The 24,616-nt window shown below is 31.2% G+C and overlaps 1 protein-coding gene and 1 long non-coding RNA gene across 12 annotated transcripts; one reads left to right on the top strand and one right to left on the bottom strand.

Annotated features, from left to right (window-relative positions):
• Nucleotides 1-14,472: 14,472 nt before the first annotated feature.
• Nucleotides 14,473-19,893, bottom strand: LOC112772192 (hexokinase-2). 11 transcript variants are annotated; one of them, XM_072224548.1, is made up of 15 exons: nt 19,573-19,893; nt 19,364-19,472; nt 18,901-19,027; nt 18,399-18,473; nt 18,101-18,256; nt 17,870-17,968; nt 17,654-17,784; nt 16,749-16,861; nt 16,593-16,660; nt 16,371-16,446; nt 15,999-16,271; nt 15,564-15,739; nt 15,335-15,432; nt 15,113-15,210; nt 14,473-14,788 (listed from the first exon to the last, which is right to left on the bottom strand). In XM_072224548.1, the coding sequence occupies exons 2-8, from the start codon at nt 19,375-19,377 to the stop codon at nt 16,849-16,851; spliced, it is 615 nt and encodes a 204-aa protein (XP_072080649.1). In that variant the 5' UTR covers nt 19,378-19,472; nt 19,573-19,893; the 3' UTR covers nt 14,473-14,788; nt 15,113-15,210; nt 15,335-15,432; nt 15,564-15,739; nt 15,999-16,271; nt 16,371-16,446; nt 16,593-16,660; nt 16,749-16,848. The 11 variants fall into 11 exon arrangements, with proteins under 11 accessions (XP_072080649.1, XP_072080651.1, XP_072080652.1 ...); XM_072224550.1 differs by having other exon boundaries at nt 14,473-14,853; nt 19,573-19,872; XM_072224551.1 differs by having other exon boundaries at nt 16,577-16,660; nt 19,573-19,867.
• A 1,562-nt stretch (nt 19,894-21,455) lies between these two features.
• On the top strand, nt 21,456-24,003 carry LOC112771984 (uncharacterized). Its single transcript, XR_003187298.3, has 4 exons — nt 21,456-21,616; nt 21,709-21,763; nt 21,840-21,996; nt 23,844-24,003. It is a non-coding gene; the product is annotated as an uncharacterized lncRNA (long non-coding RNA).
• Nucleotides 24,004-24,616: the final 613 nt, after the last annotated feature.

Raw genomic sequence — 24,616 nt, 5'->3', positions numbered from 1 at the left:
TATATATAGAGTTTTAAAAGTTGTAACCAAGGTTAATATTTGAAAAAAATTGAAAATAATACAAGTAAAAGTATAAACTTATACAAAATATATAACCATACACAAATATATATATATATATATATATATATATATATATATATATATATATAATTAGGCAAAATAATTCGATTTTTATTTTACTATTAAAGAAAAACGTCAAATTTAGGGTGATTTTTTTTAAATAAAATAAAAAGTTATTATTTTTCAAAATCCTATTTTTTAACTTTAATTTTTAAATATGATTTTTTTTTCTTTTTCAAAACAAGTTTGCTGCACTGCAGGCGAACTCTATAATTTTTTATAGAGTTCGCCTAATTCCCGCGAATTCAAATTCTTAAACTTCACAACTTACAATAGCAACTACTATCATCGTCTCTAGAGTACATAGAAATATATAATGGTACACATGAATAAGTCATATTTTTATTGTAGAAATAATGGACTTTTTTTAATGTATAATGGAAAAAAATTCTTGTTAAACATGGCTTATTCCCGTGTATCTGTGTATTTCTGGAGAGAGACGATGATGTTGAAGAAGCCATACTTGTTGTCTGTGTATTTTTGTGTACTCCTTATGTACTGTCTTGCATACGATGATAATGATTTAAAAATTTGAGTTTCATGCGTTTTGAAAAAAATTGAAGTGAAGTTCACCGAAGGAACTCTATAAAAAATACAGAGTTGGCGGGGAGTGCGGCGAATTCGCCATAAATAAAAAAAATCGTATTTAAAAAAATTAAAGTTGAAAAAATTAGGTATAAAAAATATTTTATTTTATTTCTAAAAAAATTCAATATAAAACTTTTAGATGAAATGTAAGTTTGAATATAATTTTGCATTAACTGTAAAATTATCCCGGGAGAGAGTTTGACAACACAACATAGGGTGCTCGTCATGGATTTTCGCGTTGAGCAAAAGTTGAGGAAAAGACACCATACGAAGAACCCAAGGACGAGGTGGTGGCGGATGAAAGGTGGGGAACAAAGAAGCTTCCTAAGACGAGTAGGAGAAGAGGCAAAGTGGGATGGGAATGGAAGCGCGGAAGAGATGTGGAGGGAGATGGCAGAAGTTATTAGAAGAACACCAAAAGAAAGTTTTGGTGGATCTAAAGGAATAGGACCAAGAGACAAGGAGTCTTGGTGGTGAAATGCGAGTATACAAGAAAAGATAAAGATAAAAAGGGAATGCTTTAAAGAGTGGTCTTTATGCCGCAATGCAGATAACTGGGAAAAATATAAGGCGGCTAAGAAAGAGACAAAAGTGACTGTAAGTGAAGCAAGAACAAGAGCATATGAGGGTCTCTACCAGTCTTTGGGCACGAAAGAAGGAGAAAAAGGTATATATAGAATTGCAAAGAGCCGGGAAAGAAGAACGAGAGATTTGGATCAGGTTAAGTGCATAAAGGATAAGGATGGAGAGGTGTTGGCTCAAGAGGAGAAGATTAATGAAAGGTGGAAGAGCTACTTCTACGAGTTATTTAATGAGGGACAGAAGACTCTTCCGAGCCTTGGTCGATTATGCACAAGGGAAGAAGATCAAAACTTTGACTACTATCGAAGGATTCGAGACTTCGAGGTAAAAGAGGCTCTAAAGCAGATGAAAAATGGCAGGGCAGTAGGACCTGATACTATCCCGATTGAGGTTTGGAAGGGTCTTGGAGAAAAAGGCATCAACTGGTTAACCAAGCTTTTTAATGAGATTTTAAGGTCAAAGAAGATGCCTGATGAGTGGAGAAAGAGCACCTTGGTACCTATCTACAAGAATAAGAGGGATATACAAAGTTGCAGAAACTATAGAGGGATTAAGCTTATGAGTCATATTATGAAGTTATGGGAAATGGTGATAGAACGGAGGTTGAGAAAAGAGACACAAGTAACAGAGAACCAATTTGGATTTATGCCAGGAAGATCTACCACTGAAGCGAAATACCTATTAAGAAGGATGATGGAGAGGTATCGTAGTAATAAAAGGGATCTACATATGGTGTTTATTGATTTGGAAAAAGCGTATGATAGGGTACCAAGGAAGGTCTTATGGAAGGTTTTAGAAAAGAGGAGAGTAAGGATCGCATATATTCGGGCAATTAAAGACATGTATGATAAGGCCACAACTAGTGTGAAGACTCAAGGTGGTGTGACAGAGGAATTCCCTATTGGTATAGGATTACACCAGGGATCATCCTTAAGTTCATACCTTTTCACATTAGTCTTGGAAGTACTCACAGAGCACATCCAAGAGCCTGTGCCATGGTGCATGCTTTTTGCCGATGATATCGTCCTTATGGGAGAGTCAAGGGAAGACCTAAATAAGAAGTTTGAGTTATGGAGAGAAGCTTTAGAAGTGTATGGTCTGCGCATATGTCGTAGCAAGACGGAATATATGGAATGTAAGTTCAGTCTGAGAAGGGAAAACCCCAATATAGAGGTGAAGATTGGAGAAAACATCCTACGAAAAGTTAAAAGTTTTAAGTATCTTGGGTGCATCATACAGGATAATGGAGAGATTGAACAGGATGTAAATCATAGGATCCAAGCAGGTGGGTCAAAATGGCGGAGTGCATCTGGTTTTATATGCGACAAAAAAGTGCCTTTAAAACTTAAAGGTAAATTCTATCGCACCGCTATAAGACCGGCTATGTTGTATGGTACGGAGTGTTGGGCGGCTAAAGGGGAGCACGAACATAAGCTGAGTGTGGCAGAGATGAAGATGTTGAGATGGATGAGTGGTCATACGCGATTGGATAAAATAAGGAATGAAGATATAAGGGAGAGAGTTGGAGTAGCACCCATTGTGGAAAAGATGGTTGAATCGCGTCTCAGGTGGTTTGGACATGTGAGAAGAAGACTGATAGAACATCCAGTCAGGAGGGTGGATGAGATGGAAGATGGACAAAGGGCGAAAGGTAGAGGAAGACCTAAGAAGACCATCCATGAGGTGGTTAAACGAGATCTACATGTAAACGGTCTCTCTGTAGACATGATACATGACAGGGCACAATGGCGTCGTTTGATTCATGTAGCCGACCCCACTTAGTGGGACAAGGCTTTGTTGTTGTTAAAATTAACATTTAATTTTTAATTTATTTTTCATAAATTATGATAATATTATGTATTTTTAACAATATTATAACTAAATGATATTAAAAATTATAAATTGTTAAAAGAGAAAAAAATGTGATATATAAATAATATAACTAATGAATACAATTAGATCAAAAATAAAAAAAGAAACTAAAAAAAATTACAAAAGACATGATATATTATATTTTTGTATTTTTCATACAGATATGTGTCATCTACTTATACAATTGGTTTGTAGCTCCTTAATACTCTAATGCAAGGATAAAAGCTCCAAAACACTCCTATCATTATCCTAATATTCTCGACCATTTCATTCTCTCGGTATGTTAGTGCAGTTTCGATCTTGACTACTGTTGATGGCTTTTTTTGTACGCTTATCAAAATTTTTCGCAATTGCCTTTTGTTTAGACAGCTATGTTTTGTAGTAACTTATCGTATAATTTAATTTCTATTGCACTTCAACAATCAATATTTCACCTTTAAAAGTGGACCCGCTTTAACCAATGGCTTTATCATTTTTGCAATCATGTATGAGTTTAGTTTGGCATAATCTTGAGAAATGGTAATTCTAGTGCATGTGTGACTACCATTGTACTGTCTTATAACCCAGCAAAACTTTCTTTTAATAAGCCTAGCCATGATAAGTCAATTGTAACTTGTTTTATATTGTCACAATCACAATTTCTCTAAAACTAAACTCCATGCCATTGATAAATTCACCGTCTATAATAATAATAATAATGTCTCACCAATAACAACAAAAAATAATTCTTCAATCAATAATGCTCTACATCCATATAAAAAATGCATCCAAGTTATCCAAGTAATATTGGCTAGACGCGCTCCCCTCCCCCCTCACTCGTTTGTCATACACACACTTCATATAACGTGCTGCGACCTAAAGCTTTGCTTAACGTAAACCTTCTGCTGCAACGTAAACCTTCTTCTTCTCTTCTCTGCTCACATTCTTCCTTATTGATCTGCATTGCCTTCGTCATTCTCCCCTGGTCGCGTTCATCTTCTTGTTTTCTTCTTTCGATCTGGTTATGTTGCATTTATCTTCTTCCTATTCTTCTTTGTTTTTTTCTTCGATCTGCACTTCTGAATCGAAACAATGAATGACTCAACTTCCAATCAGTTGAATGAGAGCAATTTGGATTATTCTTCTGAAACAAATCAAACTGACGAAGTTTGGATTATTCAATTTTGAATCGAATTGAATGGAATGCAATTGCTAATTTGAATTGAATGGATGGAGGTGTACTTAATTGAATTTAATTGAATTGATAATATGTAAATTGTAGGCAGAGCTGTTTGAATTTGATTTTATATAATGGATTATGTTTCGTTCACTCAGTACTATACAATTGTTTCACCATAAGTACGCGTTCGGTTCATTATGCAAAAAGATATTCGAATTTGATTTCATATAATGGATTATATTTCATTCATCCAGTACTATACAATTGTTTCACCATGAGTACGTGTTCGGTTCATTATGCAGAAAGCTGTTCGAATTTGATTTTATATAATGAATTATGTTTCGTTCATTCAGTACTATACAATTGTTTAACCATGAGTATATGTTTCGGTTCATTATGCAGAAAGCTGTTCGAATTTGATTTTATATAATGAATTGTGTTTCGTTCACTCAGTACTATATAATTGTTTTACCATGAGTACGTGTTCGGTTCATTATGCAGAAAGATGTTCGAATTTGAATTTATATAATGAATAATGTTCAATTCATTTAGTACTATACAATTGTTTCACCATAATAATATGTTCGTTTCATTTCTGTTCTGCATGATTTAAAACTCTTCCTCCTCACCTTCTACTGCTTCTTCACCAGAGAGAGAAGGAGGAAAAGACAAAAAAATACAGCAGTAACAACAACAAAAGAATGACGATAAGGAGAAAACACTTGAAGAAGAATGAACGCAAAAAAGAAGGAGGAGGATGAGGAGGAGGAGGAACGCGAAGAAGAAGGCGAAGAAGAAGAAGACGCTCCATGCGTAAATGAGTGTGAGAAGAAGAAGAAGAAGAAGAAGAAGAGAAGAAGCGTTGGGCAAGAGCGGTTTCGTATGTGTTGGGTACGTGTATTTCACGTTTTATTTAATGGTATTATTTTTTTTTTTTAGTGTTGGGCCGACTTGGATGAACTTGGATACAAAATTACATGGATGTGTAGCATGACTGTAATTTATATCATCTTCATCTACATCTTTAGTTGGACCAACAATATGATAAGTGCCCTCAAATTCGCCTTCGCTTTCAGTGTTATAAATCGTTCAGTAGATGTTAGGCTCTAATAAATTAACCTCGACTAATTCTTCAAACTCAACATATAACTTGATAACTGACACTTGTACTCATGTTTGTTGGTAGATCAAAAACATCCTTTACATACTTGTTTCGTCAGCCACATACAATATTTGAAATTAAAGAAAACCACCAAATATTAACACAGATTGTCTATAAAGAATATGTGACTCTTCTTAATATATATATATTTTTAAACTAACACCTCCCTCTATTTTTATACATGTATACTCTCACACTCTAAAGGAAAAACACTCTCCCACTCACACTCAACCAAACATATCTGTTCTTTCTTTTATAATATCTCAGTTATATTTTCTTAATAAGAGAAATAAAATAAGTTCCTTATATAATATCAATAGTCCCCCGTGTATTGACAATACGCCTTTCGTATATTAAAAATTTAATATTATAATAACTCAATACATTCTCTGGTTTACTACAAATAATTTTTTTTTAAAAAATCTGCTACGTAAATCGCCTCTTGTGAATTGCCCTACCTTGAAATTTTAAAAAACACAATAAAATTTAATAACTGGATGTTACACTAAAATATGGTCTATATTAAAAAAATCAGCCAAAATAATTCTATAAAAAAATGTTTGATAAGTTTAAATTATTTTATTTTTTTAATGCAAAAGATTATTTTCATTTACATTATTACATTCTTTTGGTGTATTGTACAAGTTTAAATTTAATAATGTATGACTACAATATCCTCTTGCAAGTAGAATCATATATAAGCTGCTATAGACTTCTTGGTACTTTCTCATCCTTCGTCTTCAGAAGACGTGCAACTTTGCAAAAATCAACATGGTATATTGACAAAGACAAATCACCTTTCTTCACGTCAACCTTAATCTCGTGCCATGTGTGCTTATTTGGTCTCGGTAATACCCACTGCATTGTCCATATGGCTAGAGGGCACATATAACACATAGATCTGTATCTATTGTTAGTGTCGTATACTTCAGGCGTTTGGAAAGCATAATTGTTGATTCAACAGAAGAATCAACCTTCATTAACTATTTCTAAAAGAATACATGATAAAATATAAAAAATTTTATTTTGAGTTTTTAAATTCATTAACTAATATCTGAATCAGTTTTTAAAAAGTATTTAGTCAAGACATTTTAATTTTTAATTAATTTTAATTACTAAATCAGTCTTCAAATTTTAAATTATTTGTCTATATGAAAAAATTAATTTAAGAATTTTAAAAACTTTTAAAGACAGTTATGTCTTTATTAAATAATGATAGGACTAATTTGTTTAATTCTTTATCAAAATATGACGTAAAAATTTATGCATCTAAGAAAATAAAGAGTTAAAGACTAATTTAGTTAAAATTTGTTGAGAATTAAAATGTTGACTAAAAATTACATTGCTCGTGTGTTACATGACATAACGGACTAATCAAAAAAGAAAAAGAAAGTTAAGTTTCTTATCAAAGAAATCCGTTGATAAAATTAAAACCACCTGATTCTTTGATTAAAGCTTACTTTGTTATCAACTTGAGGCTGTAATTTTCCACAAGTTTTAGTATCAAGAGAATAGAGTAATAAGGTAGTTTACCCAAGTCCATCCTTGGAAAAAGCATGACCAGTGCAAAAGACAAGTAAAAATGAACATCAAAGGTAGGTATTCCACATTGGATACTCAATGCCTTCAAGATAAAGAAATTGACCAATGTTTTCTTCCTCTTCTTGAAGCAGATTTACTCCATATGCTGACTTTGATGTAGTTGGAGTGGGTGCAGAGCTAAATCTTTCAAGAATGTTAATAGCATTATCACTTTCGGGCGATAAATTTGGGCTCTCTAAATCATATATGAACCCATACCCTCTTGATTTCATTACAAAACATATTTAATTTGTTCAAACATAATTGATTGAGCTCCAAATCTGAAATTGGAAAAAGCATGATCTTTAAGCCAATCATATCGGTATAAACCAAATTTTATTATTCTGAAACCAACTTTAACAAACTGAAAAATTATGTATCTTCCTAATAGTATCTATTTTTTACTTCATTATAGGATTGTGGAATGTCCAAGATGCTATATCATTTATTACAAGACAGAAATAATACCAAATTGAAGAATGAAATTACAAACCGGAAAAGATGAACAAATCTCAGCCATTGCAATAATTAGTGTCAAATACTTAACAATACCTAACAATAGAGGAGTGATTCCTGTGAATAGGGTCATTGTTGAAAATACTTAACAATAACTAGTGTAAGGAAAAGTATATGGAACCAACTTTAAATCAATCAAAAATGGAACAACTTGATTAATTATAAATATAGTAATTAATTTTATTTATTTATGATTTAAAATATTGGTTATTAAATGTTTCACCACATTTAAATTAGGAGGAAATACGTTCAGTATTATTGCAACGTGAATTACAGAAACTGATTCAATTAGCTTCCGTCTCTTCACCCTCTTCTCTTTCCAAATGCTTAAAACACGATAAATCAAAAAACAGATTCAGAACCATCCAATTTACAATGAAAAGAAACATCCTAATGCCTAGCATAAGCACCATCCACGCAAAAGTTTTGGATTTACTCAGAGACATTTGGCTGGTTTTTGCCTGAAACCATCTTGGTTTTCTAGCATTATTGTTAGTGTAAAATACTTTGTCTATAATTTAGTTAGTGTCAAACTCTTCTTGTATTAATTCTCAACTTTTTTTTAGTGACAACCAAATAAAATATAAAAAAAATTATTAATAAAAGTATAAAATTACATAGAAATATTTTATAACTAATTTTTATGGATGAAATACTTTAAAAGAATTTTACATATATGTTTAATTAATATATTTTAAGCTAATAATCTTTTAAAAAGATACATCTTTTTTTACCAAAAATTTCTTCGACATAACTACAAAGATTTTTTATAAAATTTAGTTCACCATCCCCTTCGACATTACCATCGTAGCCGAAGAACTAGAAAACCAAATATTATTAATAAAAAAAGTGATGAATTATAATTGCATCTAAAGAGTTCCTGTTCATAGATAATGACATATTTCTACCTCATCATTTTTTTTAAACTAATCTTCCTACCTCATTGTTCATTTATAAAACTATCTAAGCTATTATAATGCCTTGGAATTGAGGCACATTCACATAGTAGAAAATCAAAGAAAACTAAGTTAATAATTAACTCGAACTAAATACGTGCAACCTAATTAAAAATCTTTAGTTTATTTATCATGTATTTTTTTAAAAATAATTAATTAATAAAGGTTGATTCTCCTGTTGAATCAACAATTATACTTTCCAAACTCTTGAAGCATGTAACACTAATAATAGATACAGATCTATGTATTACGTGCGCTCCTTAGCCATATGGACAATGCAGTGGACATTATCGAGACCAAATAAGCACACGTGGTGCGAGATTAAGGTTGACATGAAGGACCATACTAGTTTTTGCAAAGTTGCATGTCTTCTGAAGATGAAGAATGAGAAAGTACCAAGAAGCCTATGGTGGCTTATATATGATTCTACTTGCAAGAAGATGTTGTAGTCAAAGATTGTTAAATTTAAACTTGTGCAATGCACCAAAAGAATTCAATAATGTAAATGAAAATAATCTTTTTCATTAAAAAATAAAATAATTTAAACTTATCAAACTTTTTTTATAGAATTATTTTGGATGATTTTTTTAATATGAACCATATTTTAGTATAACATCCAGTTATTATATTTTATTACGCTTTTAAAAATTCTCAAGGCGGAAAAATTCACAACAGAAGAATTACAGTAGCAGATTTTTTTTTAAAATTATTTGTAGTAATACTAGAGAACGTATTGAGTTATTATAATATTAAATATATAATATACGGAAAGTGCGTATTGTCAATATACGGGGCGTATTGATATTACATAAGGAATGTATTGTATTTCTCTTATTAAGAAAATATAACTGAGGTATTATAAAAGGAAGAACGGATATGTTTGGTTGAGTGTGAGTGGGAGAATGTTTTTCCTTTAGAGTGTGAAAGTATATATGTATAAAAATGCATAAAGGTGTTAGTTTAAAAATATATATATTATAATGCTCAAATTTTTTCTTAAACATGTGTAAATTTTATATGTAACAATAATTCATGTGATGTTATTCTTTTTTGCAATAACATATGAGAAATTTAAGAGTATATTTTATAAATGTGTTGATAATTAAATATGAAGAAGAGCCACATATTCTTTATAGACAGTCTGTGTTAGTATTTGGTGGTTTCGTTTAGTTTCAAATAATATATGTGGCTGACGAAACAGGTATGCAAGGGATGTTTTCGATCTACCAACAAACATGAATACAAATGTCAGTTATCAAGCTATATGTTGAGTTTGAAAAATTATTCGAAGTTGATTTATCAGAGCCTAACATCGACTGGATGGTTTATAACACTGAAAGCAAAGACGAATTTGAGGGCACTTATCATATTGATGTGGATGAAGATGATATAAATTATAATAGTTGAACCTGATGTTGCAAATGTGGTAAACTCACTAGCAAGTCATATCCATCTGGGGAGGCTTCTTTTATGCACATTTTGAATCTGGACACTATAAATGCACTAGAATTTTTTGAGTATGTTAATATAGATAAGTAGTCTTTTTATTATTATTATTATTATTATTGAATCCTATAGTAATATTGAAGAATTATTTTTTTGTTGTTATTGGTGAGACTTTATTATTATTGTAAACAGTAAATTTATTATTGACATGGAGTTTAGTTCTGGAGAAACTGTGGTTGTGACAATTAAAAATTATATCATTTGCAGAGGTATGAATTATTAGGAGTGTGAATCTGAGCTAACTACATTTTATGCAAAGTGTGTACAATATAAAACAAGTTGCGATTGACTTATCATGGCTAGGCTTATTATTAAAAGAAAGTTTTGTTAGGTTATAAGGCAGTACAATGGTAGTCACACATGCACTAGAATTATCATTTCTCAAGATTTTGCCAAGCTGAATTCAGACATGATTGCAGAGGTGATAAAACCATTAGTTGAAGCGGGTCCATTTTTAAATGTGAAATATGTGATTGTTGAAGTGCAATTAAAATTCAATTATACAATAAGTTACTACAAAACATGACTGTCTAAGTAAATGGCAATTGCGAAAATTTTTGGTAAGCAATGGTACAAAAAGAGCCATCAATAGCAGTCGAGATCGAAACTACACTAACATACCGAGAGAATGAAACGGTCGAGAATATTAGGATAATGATACGAGTGTTTTGGAACTTTTATCCTTACATTAGAGCATTAAGAAGTTACAAACCAATCGTACAAGTAGATGACACACATCTGTTAAAAAATATAAAAGGACTCTGATAGTTGCAGTTTTTTAAGATGAGAATAGCAATATTGTGCCTCTTAATTTTTTATTATACTATTTAGTTTGTTAAACAAATGTATTAGGTGATAAATTCGTAAAACACGAATATATAATGTCTTTTGTAATTTTTTTTAGTTTTTTTATTTTTGGTCTAATTGTATTCATTAGTTATATTATTTATATCTCACCTTTTTTTCTCTTTTAACAATTTATAGTTTTTAATATCATTTAGTTATAATGTTGTTAAAAATACATAGTCTTATCATAATTTATAAAAGATAAAATTAAAAATTAAATGTTAATTTCAACAATTAAAATATTATATTCAAACTTGTATTTTATCTAAGAGTTTTATATTTGTACAAATATTTAAATATAATCTAAAATAAATAAATAAATAAAAATAACTATTTTGAAGAACAAAAATTAAAATAATAATATGAAGTCGAATAAATAAATTTGAATTAAGTATTTTTGTAATTTTACTTAAAGTCTAATTTATGTATAAATCTTTTAATTTTATAATTATTAAATTTAAAATTAATTTATATATTTCATAAAATATATATTTATTTTATTTTTGCACAATGCGCGTGTGTAAATCTAATTGAAATTGAAAATAAGAGTGAGAGAGGAAGCATATATATTAAAAAGAGAAAGAGTGCTAGTACACTGTTGCAGTGTTTGTTTAGTAGGTGTGTCCATCCAATTTTGAAATACGATGACACACTCACACCCATATTTTATGTTTAGTTTTTAAATACATAAAATAAGTAAAGACAGGGTGGTATACATTAGTACACAAATACATAAAATTTGTGTATTGTCACTTTATTGAGACACTAAGATACAAAGACTAAGACATAAGTTTTTCCACTTTTATCCTTAATAGTAGTGACGGTGGTGATGCTTTTTTTTTTTGGAGATAAGGATAATATTGATATTTGCCATTTATGTTCTGTCTTGTGCATAGTTATCAAACAAAGTAAAAATTTTGTGTCTCCTTATATATATGTTTTCAATATTTGTGTATTTGTGTCTATGTCTTCACCCATATATAAACCAAACAGAACCTGTGTTCACGAACTTACAGGGATTGGACGTGTGTTACACAAGCAATATGCCCACTGTGTATTGTCAGTGCAATACATTCTTTGCGTGTTGTACTTCTTCCAAACGATAATCTCAAATCTTGTAAACTACAGTTTCTTGCAATATCACCCTAAATTTGACTTTGTTCTTTAATAATAAAAAAAATCAAATTATTTTGCCTAATTTTAAAAATATATTAATATATATATGTTTGTGTATGATTATATATTTGGAATAAATATTGTTTTGGTCCCTAAATTAAAGTTTAGTATTAAAATCAAATTCGTCTCTAATTTTATTTTGGATTTAAAATCGACCCAAACGTTTTATTTGATATTAAATTCGTCCTTTCAATATTTTCGAACAAAAATACCTTATATTTTTTCTTAACCTAACCCCACCGTTCACCACCACCACCACCTTTATTACCATCAACTATTCCTCTTCTTATATCTGTTCATTTTAATCCATCAACAATAACAACACAACACAACATAACATTCAAATTAAAAAATTCATCATCAGCAACATAACATTCAAATTAAAAAATAATATTAACAACCTCATTTATTTGAAAGAGATTGAAAAGAAGAAACGAAAAAGCGAGAGAACAAGAGAGCAAGAGGAAAGCTCAAAATCGTGGCCACCATCATTGGAATTGTCGTCTCTGTTGCTCTTGAAAATTACCGCCGCTGAAACCAGAGACAGATACATGGAGAGCAAGTGGAGACCTGACCCCCTTCCTCCAGCTTTTAAAAAAAAATAACAGTAAAAAGTCCAACCCAACCTAAATAAAACATAATAATTAAAAAAAAATTAAATTCCTAAAACTAAATTCTCTTTCTTCAAGTTTCCTGCGGCTCATTAACTGTCCATATACTTTTGATTTTCAAAGCCATAGCCTCACGAGTCACGCTGTCACGTCTTCACTGGCACTGCCGAGCGTCCACTAAAGTTTTCAATAATATCAATTAAAGTAAATGTATTCATTCTATTTTTTACTTTTCTTATATAATTATATAAAATTATTAATTAACAAAGCACATTTTCTTATTATAAAATAATACAATTTTATTTTTTTGTGTTTACATAAATAAATTGTTGTCCCACTTTTAAGATTTATTCTCTCTTATTTTTTTATTTTTTTAAGTGAAATTGATAGTGATTTAGTAAAAAAAAATATTATTGTTAATGTTTAATTAATAAAAATACTTAGACTTTGTTTATTCATATGAATATATAATTATTTGAGTTTTTTTTTTAGGTAAAAAGAAACTAAAACATTTTATGATGAGAAAGTAAAGTAAAATTGATACAATTTTTAAGAGAAAAGTTACTTATAAAATTACTTATTTTAAGTTCAACTTTAGATTATAAGTTCTTCCGTGTCAACAAAGTATGTGAATTAGTAGAACGTTTTATCCAGTTGACTTCAGTGACCAAGAGAAATTTCACATTAAAATGCATGCTCAATATTATAAGCTTGATGCTCCTAATCATGTTGAATTAACTAACTTGTGCACAATTTTGGAGTTATGTCAATGATTAACGAAGACAGAAAAGTTTTTAAAATATCCTTTGATTGATCATTTGATTTGCTTGGTATTAACTCTTCCTGTTTCAACTGTTACAACTGAGAGATCTTTTTCAGCTATGAATATTATGAAGAATAGATTCAGAAACAAAATAGAAGATGAATTTTTCGCTAATTGTCTTTTGATTTACATTGAGAAGAAGATTGCTAAAAGATTTGACACAGATTCTATTATCGATGAATTTTATTATATGAAGAATCGACGTGTACCACTTCGTTAGTAAAAAGTACACATTTTTTTGTACTTTAAATATATATTCTCTATCGGTATATTTTTGTAAGAGTTAATAGCCAAATTTGTCCCTGAAAGACACAACTAGAAAATGGCTTAATACAGACAGATTTACAGACAGATTTAGTCTTTATTGCAGACGAATTTTTGGTTACCGATGAAATTACCGACGGATTTTGTCTCTCTGTAAAAGCCCCGTCGGAAATTATTTACCAACGGATTTTTTTTCCGTCGGAAAATTACCGACGGATTTTTACTAGTTACCGACGGATTTTTCCTCTGTAAATTCTCCATCCATTTTCCGACGGCGACGAACTTTCCGACAGATTTTCCGTCTGTAATTACAGACGGATTTTCAGATGGATTTTCCGTCTGTAATTACAAACGAATTTTCAGACGGATTTTTCGTCTGTAATTACAGACGGATTTTCCGACAGATTTTCTGTCTGTAATTATAGACGGATTTTTCGACAGATTTTCTGTCTGTAATTTGAACTTTGGAAAATCATCTCACTTTGATTACAGACAGAAAATCCGTCTGTAAATCCATCAGTAAGGTAAAATAGAATTTTTTTTATTTTTCTAATTACAAAATAACCTTGTTTTCATACAAAATAAATATAAATTTAATACAAATTTTTATCTAATTTGTATTCGAATATTTATAATATTTTAAAAAATAAACAAATTCATCGTATTATCAAACTAAAAGAAAAGTACTATAAACAAGCAAGTAAATATAATTCAAAACATAAACAAAATATATTGATCATCAACTATAATAATAAGTAACAACCATATATCAAAGTGTGTTGATACATCAACTATAATGCAAAACACAAACTCAATGTATTGTTCAACTATACTAAGTTATGCAAATAACAAGACCATATAAAAAATTCCTCATGTTTGAAATTTCAGGACTAAAATCTACTAAAACATCAAGTCATTATCTTTGTCTCATTACATCTCTTTTTATAGCTTCTATTTTTGTTTTGACACTATGTGCAATCTTTCCAACTTCATCAATATCCTTCTCCATCCTCTTCTTGATAGCTGAAAATGATGTTGCATTTCCGTCAGTGATCATAGAGCATTAAGTTTCAGTCACGCATAATGTCCTAATGAAAAAGGCAATATATTTAAAAATTATTGATTTGATGCAATATGAACAAGCACAATCAAGTTTTATTCTACTGTGTAGAGCATTAATATAGAATAGACAGTAGATATTGCATAAGCTTAATCCATTTTAAAGATTTACCATATAAAGATCTTATTATCTTAATAGAGAAAAATGAAATATAAACTAAATCAACAAAACAAGTGAAAAATGATGTGATCACTATCATTTCAAAGTTATAAGGGAAAAGGTGTAACCTGGAGCAGCATAGCCAGAAATACCAGCAAATGTTGTCCAACTATATGAACCAGGCTTGAAAAACTTAGCAGTCCCAACTATATTGAGTGTCTCTGTCCTATTCATTGCAAAACAAAAGCTTGTATGAGCTACCTAAATCTCGGAAGCACAACAAGGAACAGATGCATAAGGAATTCACTGATAATTTCAAAAGTAATAAAAGCTAAGTGATCGATATTTACCCCAATACTTCTTATAGTCCACAAGCTTACAGCCATCAAAAGTCCTACTCCACTTTTGTTGAAAGCTAGAGATTCCTCAAATATGATGCCTACATATCCTATTACAAATAGCAATGCCATGGCAAGATCATGCAGTCATGGTCACAAACTTGTAAACATATTCCCAAATGCAAACACTTCATGCTGAAATATACACAAGTGAATTTCAGCTAAGAGGACATTGATAGACCTGATTTGCGGCCACCCAAGAATGGTTAATTGCTATTGCCCCAGTTGCAGCTGCTGCAAATACCGCAACAGCTTTGAGCAAATCAGTCTTGGGCTTATAACTGTCCTCAAAATCTTGTGAGCTTGTTTCATCAAGTGAACATAGGGGATCACAGTTCCAGATTCAGTTGGTAAGTCCTGAAAACATTTATACGTGAAGTATGAGTTAAGCACTAAGCTATAAGAAGCAGATATGTAACTTTGCCACATTTACGGAGGTTTAATATTTTATTTTTATTTTTAAGTGGAGTTGATATCATTAGGTTCAAATTCAACAAACTTTCCAGAAATTTTGAATCTTGCATTGGTTTTTGAGGTGCCCTTGACTCAAAATATGCAAATCAGTATCGAATATACAAATTCACAAACTTTGCTATAAATGGGTATCCATAAGAACCTGGAACTGCTGCTGGGAAGAAGTGGAGGAACCTCTGGCCTTATCTTCTGCACGCGCCAAGACATGATTATGGAGCAAGCTGGGCCCTCTGATTCTACAGAGAGGGGGGGGGGGGGGGGCGAGGATTGAAGAGAGTGAAGGCGATGAAGTGAAAGCCTAGAGTTCCGGAAATGTAGATCCACTAGTGACCCTCATAAACTCCTCAACATGTCTAGGCAAAGGAGAAGCTCCTGATAACAAGATTCGAACTCGTCCACCTAATGCTTGTTTTGTCTACCAATTATTCAAACCAATAATGTATTAACTTTTTAATTCAATCTTTCATGAGTTTTCTATCTTGCTAGTAAAGTATTGATTAAGTTTAAAGCATACCTTATCAAACACAAGCTTATCAAACAAAGGTGCTGCTTTGTATTGTGGAAGACCCTTCTCTAGATTTCTCAACTTGCTGTTGTTAGAGTCAAGATTAGTTTACATATGAATTGGTAATTAAAACTGTCAAAGAGATTAATTAGTGATAAAAAAATACTAGTTATATGCATAATGAAACAATAGTAGTTTGGAATATATATATTAACTAGTGATAAGAATTACTAATTTGGGCATTCAGATCCTTTAATGCTTGACCATCTTCCCACGTTTCAGATAAGACAATTCCAGCTCTACAATTATAGCCAAACAAATGAGAAGATCAAGAAAACAAAAGAAAAAAAGATATATAAAAAGAAAATTACTATTCTTCACTCATACCTGATTACACCAACATTTCCAAGTCTCAATGAGTCTTGCCGCACTTTCAGCCTGGCCTCTTGTCTCTCAGCCTTTGAAACCGATATCAGCAAATCAGATATTATTTTTGTCCGCTGCAAAATAGACATTTGTCCGTTGCAAAATCATGATTCTTGTGATTTTCAGAAATTGATTAGTTTGGGGGCTCAAACTCTCGTGGTTCCTGGAAACCTTCCTCTTGGATGCAATTTCAAGTATTTGACAACATATGAAACTTCAGATAAGAGTGAATATGATGAAGCTGATTGTTTGAAGTGGTTAAAAAAGTTTACTCAATACTACAAGCAACTTTATGCTGAACTGAATCGACTTCAAGTGCTTCATCCCAATACAAATATCATCTATGCAGATTATTACCATGCTGTGTTGCCACTATATCAATCTCCAACACAATTTGGTACATAAGTCCTCAATCTTTTCTTATCTACTTAAGTACTTATATCTTTTTCAGTTCATGTGTATATATAATTATATATTATAAATAAACGAGTTTTATAACAATGGAAGAGTATTTATATTAATATTCAGTAGCTTTTATATAGCAAACTCGATTCTAATAATAATAAACATAAGTAATAATAAACTCGATTCTAATAATAATAAACATAAGTAAGAATAAACTAGCTTTTATATAGCTTTTATGCAGAATTGATACATTGAATTGTTCTATGTGGACATAAATAGAAGAAACTATTAGCCCCTAATTATGCTTAGAACTTAACACTAGATTAAGAAACACTCATAATTAAAAATAAAACGCAAGAAACGGTTTCACAAATAGAAACACATGAGCACTATTAGTTTAATATTCAATTCTGCAGCACAGCTTCTTGTAATACTTGAGTATAATTAACTAGCATGCATACCTGAGTATGAAAGGAACTCTCAACTTGGGGGAAACTGTATCTCCAAAAAAGTCAGCTTCTTCAACCATCTTCAATAAAGCTCTCCTTACAATGTCCCCCAAATACATACCAGAAATCAACTTCTCAAATATCTGTGAACAATAGTGGAAGAATATTACAGAATTACACATGCTGGTTAAAGCTTTAAACCAATGACTATAACGTGATGATCTTGACCTGCTCTCCAGGGTTTAAGCTCTCAGCATCTAGAGCTACGTCATATTCTGTTAGAGGAAGATGTGAGGATCGGAAATTACCCCACTCCATGTTTATAACCTGCAGTATTTACATGTAATAAGAGCATGCTTTATACCAGCAAATGGTGACGCTAGCTCTAGTATGACAGTAAAGTAAAGATATTTCTAACATGCAAGACAATGACAGTCATAAATAGTATAACCTACTTACCATGTCTCCTGATTTCGGGAGAGGGCCATGCCATTTTGGAATAGCATTTGCACGTTCCACATATGCTGCATTTGTCTCTGTACCAAGGATCACAGCAGCAATGACATCCTGATTGTAGAATCTGCCTCCAGCTAGTGTTCCAATGGTATCATTAACCTAATGCAAAATCACCGAGTTAGTCTGGTGTACAGCCTTATTAGTCCAAACTTTCTATCAAACACAAACTTGAAACCATCATTCTCAAGTCCATATATTAAAAATTATTAATCAATCCTGAAGAGAGGTTAGTGGTACTGACTAGAGCTGAAACTCGCATATCCAAGCCAATTTTTTGCATCGACTTGGTTAGTTCTCCCACGACATCTTCCCCAACCTACAAATCAGAACATAAAGGAAAAAACTATCGGGTTACATGCTAATGAGAGAACAGCTGACTAAAAGAGAAATTGGTACAAGATATCCCCCTCTTTCACAAGAGTTCATGTAATGCAAATTTAAAGCATGTCAAGGCAAGCATTGTAATTTTGGACTTGCAACCGTTAATATAATAACAAAAAGGAATGAAGTCGTGTCTGTCTAATAGAAAAAGATGTATGGAAGATTCTGCAAATGCACCATAAACGATGGCAAGAAGAATTACAACAAAGTTAAATATATCATAATCGAGGTAAGAATAGATATCACATCTTCAATATTGAAACCCTTAGTCCACTTTATTGTAATAATAACAATAATTGTAATAATAACAATAAAGAAAGTTATGAACAAAGAATAATATTGAATCATTAAAAAGAACTAACCGTTCCATGATCTTTTAGCCACTCTCCTAAAGGTCTATTAGTATTCTGAGGATCATAGGGTTCACCGTAAAAGAAGTCCGAAATAACCACATAATAACCAGAAACTGCAATCTTGTCTCCAAGCTTCCTAAACAACAAAAGATGAACAATGTTATTTAGGATAGGAACACATTGAGATGGAAACAGAGATGATTGACAATAAGAGCAGATTGAATCAGATTAGCCTCCTGCTTCTATTGGTGGTAAAATTTATCAAAACCTTCAGAAATTTTAAGTGAAAGATAGCGAAGCTTTAATCTTAGCAAGTAACATCAAACAAGAAAAGCTTCTACCTTCCCTTCTTGTCAATTTTTGTTCAGTCAAGTGTCAAACAAGAGCACATTCAAATAATTAGAATAAAGCAACAAAATTTGGTTTAATGAGGAGAAATAAACTACAAGATATGTCCTGAATATTAACTCACCTCCAAATCAACATATGAGGGATTTCTTCCTATTGATTTAAGAAATTTGTCAAGACCACTTGCATTTAGAGGTGCAATTTAAAGAATCAGACTTTATATATCAGTGTAACTGTAGCAATGCATAATGGAACCAACAAAGGACCTATTAACTTCTGTCTTATGTCAAATTAGACAGGAGAAAGATAGCACTGGGGTTTAAAAGAAGTTACCAGGGTCACACAAGGGAAGCTGGTCTTTGCCAGAGAAGAAGTTACCAATGAAGTGAACTATCATTCCGAGCTTCGTTTCAAGTTTTGCCATTCAACAACAACCACCGAGTTTCCACCGAGTTGGGCTAAGTTTTTCACAAATCGCTGCAGACATGACCGACAAAAAAAATCTCTTTCTTCGCTGATAATAAAATAATTGATAAACCTACAACAAGCTCAATTAGCATCAACAGCAACAAGAAGATAGAAATTGCAAAGAAAAATTGATAAACCTAAAATTGGCACAGAAAAATTGAGCCCTAAGCACTAAAATCACAATCCGATTATACCTGAAATTTACTAAGGGAGCAAAGGCGACAAGAGCGGCGGCGGAGAGAGCTCTGTTACAACGCAGTGTTTTGTTTATTTAGTTACAGACAGATTTTTCGTCTGTAACCATTTCCCACGAAAAAAAAATATTTTTTTCGACAGAATTATCGACGGATTCTCTTTTCCATCTGTAATTTATGTTAATTCATTTTTTTTGTTTTCTGACAAAAAATCCCTCTGAAATTCCGTCTGTATTTCTATGGGATAAAATCCGTCGGAAATATCCGTCTGTAATAACTAATTTTCTAGTAGTGAGATCACCCATTTTTGAAATTAGTTCTCAAAAGATATTCTTAATCATATTAGTCCTTAAAAGATAAAACGTAAGTCAAATTGGTTATTCCGTTAGTTAGATGATAACGGTATAATGACATATCACGTTAAGTATCACGTGGCACGATGACATGGTAGGTCAATGCCACGTGTCACAAGATGATTGGTTGACATGTAAAAAAGTTATTTATAATCAAAATAGTTCTTGAAAGTTTAGACGTAAGTTATTTTTATTCTTAAATTTTTTAAAATTAATCAAATTAGTCCTTATATAAATTTCTTTTATTTTTTTCATAATATTAAATTTGAAGTATTTTTTTATAGTACTAATTTTAATATTATTTTTTAGACTTTAATAAATATTTTTTTTACATAAAATAATAAACTAATTAAATTATTATAAAGTTATGTCATTTGTATTTTAAATTTTATATTTTCAAATTGTAATTTTTTATAGTGACATTTTTTATTTAAACGAGTTTATTAAATTATTGTTGATTATATATTTAAAAATTTAATATTTTAAGTTTATAGTTTTTTTTTTGAAAATAACTACTATATTTATTTAATGAAATATAAAATATTAAAACATTTAAAATAACTACTATATTTATTTAGTGAAATTTAAAATATTAAAATTCTAGTTTTTTAATATTTTAAAATAACTACTATATTTATTTAGTGAAATAAAAGATTAAAATATTTAAAATAACTACTATATTTATTTAGTGAAATTCAAAATATTAAAACTCTAGTTTTTAATATTTTAAAATAATTACTATATTTATTTAGTGAGATATAAAAGATTAGAACATTTAAAATAACTACTATATTTATTTAGTAAAATCCAAAATATTAAAACTATATTTTAGATTTTACTAAATAAATATAGTAGTTTTTTTAAATATTTTAATCTTTTATATCTCACTCTATAAATATAGTAATTATTTTAAAAATATATTAAAATATTAAGATTCAACAAGTGATCCCTGTAAATCCCGCTAAAATCGGTAAATAATTAGTCAATAAATTGAATTTTAATTAGAAAAATAAAAAATGAAAAACTAATATCAAAATAGGATAGAGCTCGTTAAAACGAAAATTTTAATACCAATTTCAAAAAATTTGGCCCAAAATTGGACCGAAAAAGCTGAACCGATTAAACCGAAGTCCAAACCGGATCCGTGGGTCCAACTGGACCTATAACTTAAAAGAAGTAGCAGCTTCTTCTTTCTCATTTCATACACAACGAAGCCAAACAGATTGGGGAAGAAGAACTCCCTAACCCTCATCAAACCATCTCACTGCCATAACTTTTCCGTTTGAGTTCCGATCGCCGCACCGTTTGCGGCCACGTGTCCAGCGCGTCGAGCTCTACATTTCTTTCAGATAAATTTTATTGGTAAACTCCATTTTCGTTCCAAAATATCTATTCTCTTTCTATTCTTGAAATTGAAACCCTATAGTAAAATTTTGCCAATTTTAATATTCTAGGTTTGATTTAGCTTGTGGAGCTTACTGGGTTTGAGTTGCTACGCGTGTGGGAGCGGTAAGGTTTCCTAAACTTTAATTTAATTTTGAATTCATTAGGTAAAATCTAAATTTGGAATATATGTGTGTATTAGGTGTGAATTAAGTTCATATATATGCATTGGAATTGAAAATTGAGTATTTGGAGGCTTATGGGTGATTGAAGCTTGGTTTGTGGCTGGTTTCTTTGAGCTTGGGGGCTGTGTTCTAGCTTGTGAGGCTGCCTTGGATTGAATAAAGTGATCGGCCAAGGTATGGTTTAGGTTTCGCGTGTTTAACATATAAGATTTTGTGAAAACTTAGGTTAGGGGACCATAGGCTAAGTTGAAATGGATAAATGAATGAAATGATTAGTTGTGTGATGATGTAGGATAAATTTATGATTGAGTTTGTATTGGAATTTATGAGTATGAGTTGCTGGTATTGTTGAATATGTGTGATTATAAATATTAATGTTGGGTTGATGATGATGTTGATATGAGTTAATTGAATTTGGTGGTATGACTTGTTTAATTAGTTGAAGGTGGATTATGATATGGTATTAATGAATGAAGGTAATAGACTAATGAATTTTAATATGAAAGTTATGGATGGAATGGGTGAATTCTTTGAATAATGCACGGGTTTTATGAATTGGTATGAATATTAATGTGATAGTGGATAGGATTAATAAAATGGAACTTGTTATATAATGGAGGTGCAGGTTTTGATGGTAAGGAACATGATTTTGGTGAAAATGAGGTTTGGATGTGGGTTGGTAAAAAGTGAATTTTTGTGAATTTTGGAAGTCCATAACCTGCTCCTCAAATTTTGGATGGAATTGGGTTTATTTCAAATGAAAGATGGTTTTATAAGCTTTTGAACGATATCAATTTTGTGAAAAACGGAATTTTGTAGAGAAAATTATAGACGGCGGAAGTTTAGTATAAAAACTGTGCACAGGATAACAAAATCTGGTTTGTAGCAGCTTTCTGGGCATTCTGCCAATTTTGGGAAAACGTCCATCCACGCGTACGCGTGGTGTGGCATTTTGACGACGCATGCGCGAGTAGCCATGTGTGCGCGTGAGAGGCCAATGCGCATGATCACGCATACGCATGATCACGCGTACGCGTGACGTGCTATTCTCACCATGCGTGCGCGTGGCCCCTGTTTGCTGCAAAACTGGATTTTAACATTTTAAATCAGATTTTCACTTCTAAACCTCCATTTCCTCCTTTTTAAACTTAAGGTATAGTGCTAAGTTCAGTAGCTAGTTGAAACTAGGAAAATAAGCTAACTTGGAAGTGAAGTAAGAGGTAAATGATGACTTATATGACAGAGATGAGAATATTAAAAGAAGTTTAATGTCATGGCTTGATAAATGATTATATATTGATTATGAAAATGAAATGGCTTATGAGAAATGATATCTGAGATACGAGTTTTCCTGGGTAAAAACTGTGACTTGCCACCACGTGTTCGAAGTCGAAACTCGATACTCTGTTGACTCTACGTCTTAAGGGTGACCGGGCACGTATAAATTCCTGGGTATGGATAGCCCCATTGAGTGATTTGAATGATAATTGAATGGGAAATCTATGTATAGACTCATGGGGATGCGCGACGGGGGACAATCTAAGGTTTCCGGACTTGTCAGGTTGGCTGGATAACTGACAGATGAGCCTCATCAGCCTTAGGACAGGCATGCATCATGTGCATTTGTTTGTTTTAGTTGCTATGCATTTCCTGGGTTTGCCTAATTGAATATATACCTCCTGCTATCTGTTATACTTGCTACTTGCGCTATCTGCTTATTACTTATGCGTGAACTTGTTTTGGTTGCTTGTCTTTGCTAAATTATGGATGACGAAGGGACGAAGGAAGGGTGAAATGGTTTGGTATTATGTTAAGATTAAAGTTGAGTAAGTTTAGGAAGGTTTAGATTACCTACCCCTGTTTATGGCTTCTGTTTAGTAATTAAGTCTTTCAATGGTACGACAGAGTTCTAGGATTGCCTCTGGCATTCCCAGGACCTTATTTATTATACGTGTGACGCCTTTACCATGCTGAGAACCTCCGGTTCTCATCCCATACTGTGTTGTTGTTTTCAAATGCAGGTTGAGAGGCTCCTCGCTGAGTAGTACCTGGGTGTATTTTGAGTTTCCTGTTTGTATATATGTATATATATTTACCTAGTATGCTCTCCAAGAAACTTGTTTATTTTGCTCCTCATAGAGGTTGAGGGAGAGATAGGACCTTATCTTGTATTTTGTGTATTTTGAGATACCTATATATATATATATATATATATATATATATATATATATATATATATATATATATATATATATATATATATATATATATATATATATATTCCGGCCAGCGTTGGCTTTGCAGGTTGAGTCAGGAGCTAGTTATGCTGTATTCTTGGCCTTCTTTTACTCTGTTACTTATTCTTATTCTTATCTTCTAGGTTTCTTAGCACGCAAGTAATCTTATCTCTGGAGCATTGCGCTTTTCATTTTGCAATTTTTTGTTTATCCGTTTTTCAAGACTCCTAGTGTATTACTTCCTTTCACTATTATATGTTAATATTTCCGAATAGAGGTCCGTAAGACCACACTACTTCTGTTCTACGACTTAAGCGTAAAACTCTGTGTAGTAGGGTGTTACAATCCCACAAATCAGTTTTTCAATTATTGAGTTATACTATATATATTAAATAATAATAAAAATTATAATTTTAAAAAATTTAAAAGATTTAAATTTTAAAATAAATATTATATTATAAGTAAGATTTAAAATATTAAAATTTTAAATATATAATCAACAATAATTTGATAAATACGTTTAAATAAAAAAAATTTTGCTATAATAAATTACAATT

The sequence above is a fragment of the Arachis hypogaea genome, chromosome 18, assembly GCF_003086295.3.
Source record: "Arachis hypogaea cultivar Tifrunner chromosome 18, arahy.Tifrunner.gnm2.J5K5, whole genome shotgun sequence".
In the NCBI taxonomy this organism is placed as follows: Eukaryota; Viridiplantae; Streptophyta; class Magnoliopsida; order Fabales; family Fabaceae; genus Arachis; species Arachis hypogaea.
This window is presented reverse-complemented; position numbering and strand designations above follow the sequence as displayed.